At 41.7% G+C, this 3753-nt stretch overlaps 1 protein-coding gene across 1 annotated transcript in view; it reads left to right on the top strand.

Annotated features, from left to right (window-relative positions):
- Window positions 1–3753, top strand: part of LOC104759055 (protein SPIRRIG) — a gene marked incomplete in the record, with an annotated part of 19989 nt that overhangs the window by 9042 nt on the left and 7194 nt on the right. Inside the window, 5 exon segments of the mRNA XM_010482027.1 lie at window positions 4–76; window positions 204–306; window positions 405–1519; window positions 1614–3264; window positions 3507–3753. Coding sequence (XP_010480329.1) covers window positions 4–76; window positions 204–306; window positions 405–1519; window positions 1614–3264; window positions 3507–3753 — 3189 coding nt within the window.

Genomic DNA, 3753 nt, shown 5'->3' with positions numbered 1-3753 from the left:
CAGCTAGAACTTTTGAAACTTCTGGAAAGTCTTGCACGTGCCAGTCCATTCAATCAGGAAAACCTCACATCAATTGGTAAGAACCATGCCTCACTGCTCCTCTGGGGTTTATTCTTTAATCAATTTTATGATCCCTATCGCTGTTAGTTTTTCCCTTTTATTCTCTCTTAACCCATCTCTATCTTGTCATGACTTATTAATAGGTTGCGTGGAACTTTTGTTGGAGATCATTTACCCCTTTCTTGCCGGTTCATCTCCATTTCTTTCTTATGCTTTGAAGATTGTGGAAATTCTTGGAGCGTACAGGTAAAGAACGTCCTGCATTATTTCTAAATTCAATATATATTATTATATTTCCAACGTTACTGTTTTTGTTTTTCTAAAAAACGTTTTTGTGTGTGTAGATTGTCCCCATCTGAACTCCGAATGCTGTTTAGATATGTTTTGCAAATGAGGATTATGAATTCAGGTCATGCAATAGTTGGCATGATGGAAAAGCTAATTCTCATGGAAGACACAGCCTTGGAACATCTATCTCTGGCTCCTTTTGTAGAAATGGATATGAGCAAAACTGGGCATGCTTCTGTCCAGGTGTCACTGGGAGAAAGATCTTGGCCTCCTGCCGCTGGTTATTCATTTGTTTGTTGGTTCCAGTTTCGTAATTTTTTAACAACCCAAGGAAAAGAATCAGAAGCCTCCAAAGTTGGCGGTTCATCAAAGACGTATCTTTCAAGTGCACAGCAACACGAACAAAACATCTTCCGGATGTTTTCTGTTGGTGCTGTAAGCAATGAAAGTCCATTCTATGCAGAACTTTACTTTCAGGAGGATGGTGTTCTGACCCTTGCCACTAGCAATTCACATTATTTGTCGTTTTCTGGATTGGAAATTGAGGAGGGCAGGTGGCATCACCTTGCTGTTGTTCATAGTAAACCAAATGCTCTTGCTGGACTCTTCCAGGCTAGTGTTGCATATGTCTATCTTGATGGAAAACTAAGGCACACGGGTAAATTGGGGTACTCTCCTTCGCCTGTTGGAAAATCTTTGCAAGTAACAGTTGGAACTCCAGCTACTTGTGCTAGAGTTAGTGATCTGACATGGAAAACACGCTCATGTTATCTTTTTGAGGAGGTGCTCACATCAGGTTGCATTGGTTTCATGTACATTCTTGGTAGAGGGTACAAAGGTCTTTACCAGGATGCAGACCTCTTACGCTTTGTGCCTAATCAGGCTTGTGGTGGGGGCAGCATGGCTATCCTGGACTCATTAGACACTGACATGACCTCATCATCGAATGGACAAAAGTTTGATGGAAGCAATAGACAAGGAGACTCTAAGGCAGATGGCAGTGGAATTGTCTGGGATCTTGAGAGATTAGGAAATCTTGCCTTTCAGTTACCTGGCAAAAAACTGATTTTTGCATTTGATGGAACATGCTCGGAGTTCATCCGTGCGTCTGGAAATTTTTCTCTCCTCAATCTGGTTGACCCATTGTCGGCAGCTGCTTCTCCAATTGGAGGTATATAGTGGTTTTAACATTCTTGTTCCTATTTTACATTTTCATCTGAATGGATTTCATAATTTGATTCATTCTTGTTTTTCAAATGGTTCAGGAATACCACGTTTTGGGCGTCTGATGGGAAATGTATCTATCTGCAGACAAAGTGTGATCGGTGATACTATCCGCCCTGTGGGAGGAATGACTGTTGTTCTAGCGCTTGTTGAGGCTGCCGAATCTAGAGATATGCTACATATGGCTCTTTCAATGCTTTCCTGTGCGCTTCATCAAAACCCTCAGAATGTGAAAGATATGCAAATCATCAGGGGATATCATTTACTAGCTCTGTTTTTGCGTCCCAAAATGACTCTGTTTGATATGCAGTCTTTGGAGATCTTTTTTCAAATTGCTGCATGCGAAGCTTTGTTTTCAGAGCCAAAAAAGTTGGAGGCTGGACAGAGTAATATTAGTATGCCACCTACAGAGACTATATTCGAGAACAGCTACGAGGATCTTGGTCTTTCGAGATTCCGGTACGATAGTTCCTCAGTTGGGTCTCATGGGGATATGGATGACTTTTCTGTTCCCAAGGATTCATTTAGCCATCTCTCTGAGCTAGAAACAGATATGCCTGTTGAAACTTCAAACTGCATTGTCTTATCCAACGCCGATATGGTTGAACATGTCCTCCTGGACTGGACCCTTTGGGTAACATCCCCTGTTTCCATCCAGATTGCTTTACTTGGTTTCCTGGAAAATTTGGTTTCAATGCATTGGTACAGGAATCACAATCTTACGATTCTGCGCAGAATCAATCTGGTAGAACATTTGTTAGTGACACTTCAGAGAGGTGATGTGGAAGTTCCGGTCCTAGAGAAGTTAGTTGTTCTGCTTGGATGCATCTTAGAAGATGGATTTCTGACTTCTGAACTTGAAAATGTGGTTAGGTTTGTGATTATGACATTTAATCCCCCTGAAGTGAAGTCACGAAGCTCAGTATTGCGCGAATCAATGGGAAAGCATGTAATTGTGAGAAACATGCTTTTGGAAATGCTCATTGATCTCCAGGTAACCATTAAAGCAGAGGAACTTCTAGAGCTGTGGCATAAGATAGTCTCGTCAAAATTAATAACATACTTCCTCGATGAAGCTGTGCACCCTACTAGTATGAGGTGGATCATGACCCTTCTCGGTGTCTGTCTTGCTTCTTCTCCGAACTTTTCCCTTAAATTTCGAACAAGTGGAGGTTATCAGGGGCTGATGCGGGTACTTCAAAACTTTTATGATTCCCCAGACATATATTACATATTGTTCTGCTTGATCTTTGGGAAACCTGTTTATCCAAGACTACCGGAGGTTCGAATGTTAGACTTTCATGCTCTAGTGCCAAATGATGGAAGCCATGTGGAGTTAAAGTTTATAGATCTGTTGGATTCGGTGGTGGCAATGGCTAAATCTACTTATGATAGGTTGATCATGCAATCCATGCTCGCCCACCAGTCTGGAAATCTTTCTCAGGTGAGTGCTAGTCTTGTGGCAGAGCTTATAGAGGGGGCAGAGATGACTGGGGAGCTTCAAGGGGAAGCTTTAATGCACAAAACGTACGCAGCACGTTTGATGGGCGGCGAAGCATCAGCTCCTGCTGCTGCGACGTCTGTTCTCCGTTTCATGGTTGACCTTGCAAAGATGTGCCCTCAATTTTCTGCTGTTTGCAGACGTGCAGAATTTGTTGAAAATTGTGCCGATCTTTACTTTTCCTGTGTCAGGTTGGTATTACAGACCTACCGAAATTTTTTTTTAACCTCCTACCAAATATTGATGATATTCTTAGGTTTTGGGATTTTTCTGCATAGATTTTATCTTCGTTGAATAGAATATATGTGAACAGTATTTTGTTTTATTTATCTTGACGTGCTCAATGTCGGAGGGTATTTTCATTTTGGATTTATTGTGACCATCAAGATGTTTATTTGCATAACCTGTGCCTAAAGGCTATTTTGTGATGTAGGGCTGGTTATGCTGTGAAGATGGCGAAACAGCTCTCTGTGAAGGCAGAAGAGAAGCATATAAATGATGGCGACGACAGCGGCTCACAAGGAACTCTTTCTAGCTTGCCACATGACCAGGATCAGTCTACTAAAACCTCAATCAGTGCTGGAAGCTTCCCTCAAGGGCAGGTCAGTCTTAGTTCAGAAGACATGTCTTTACCTGCAAATTATGTGGTTAATGATAAGATGGAGAACATTTTTACACCA

This window comes from Camelina sativa, chromosome 17 (genome assembly GCF_000633955.1).
Source record: "Camelina sativa cultivar DH55 chromosome 17, Cs, whole genome shotgun sequence".
Classification (NCBI taxonomy): domain Eukaryota; kingdom Viridiplantae; phylum Streptophyta; class Magnoliopsida; order Brassicales; family Brassicaceae; genus Camelina; species Camelina sativa.
Note: the sequence above shows the minus strand (reverse complement) of the source record. Positions and strands in the feature narration are given on the sequence as shown.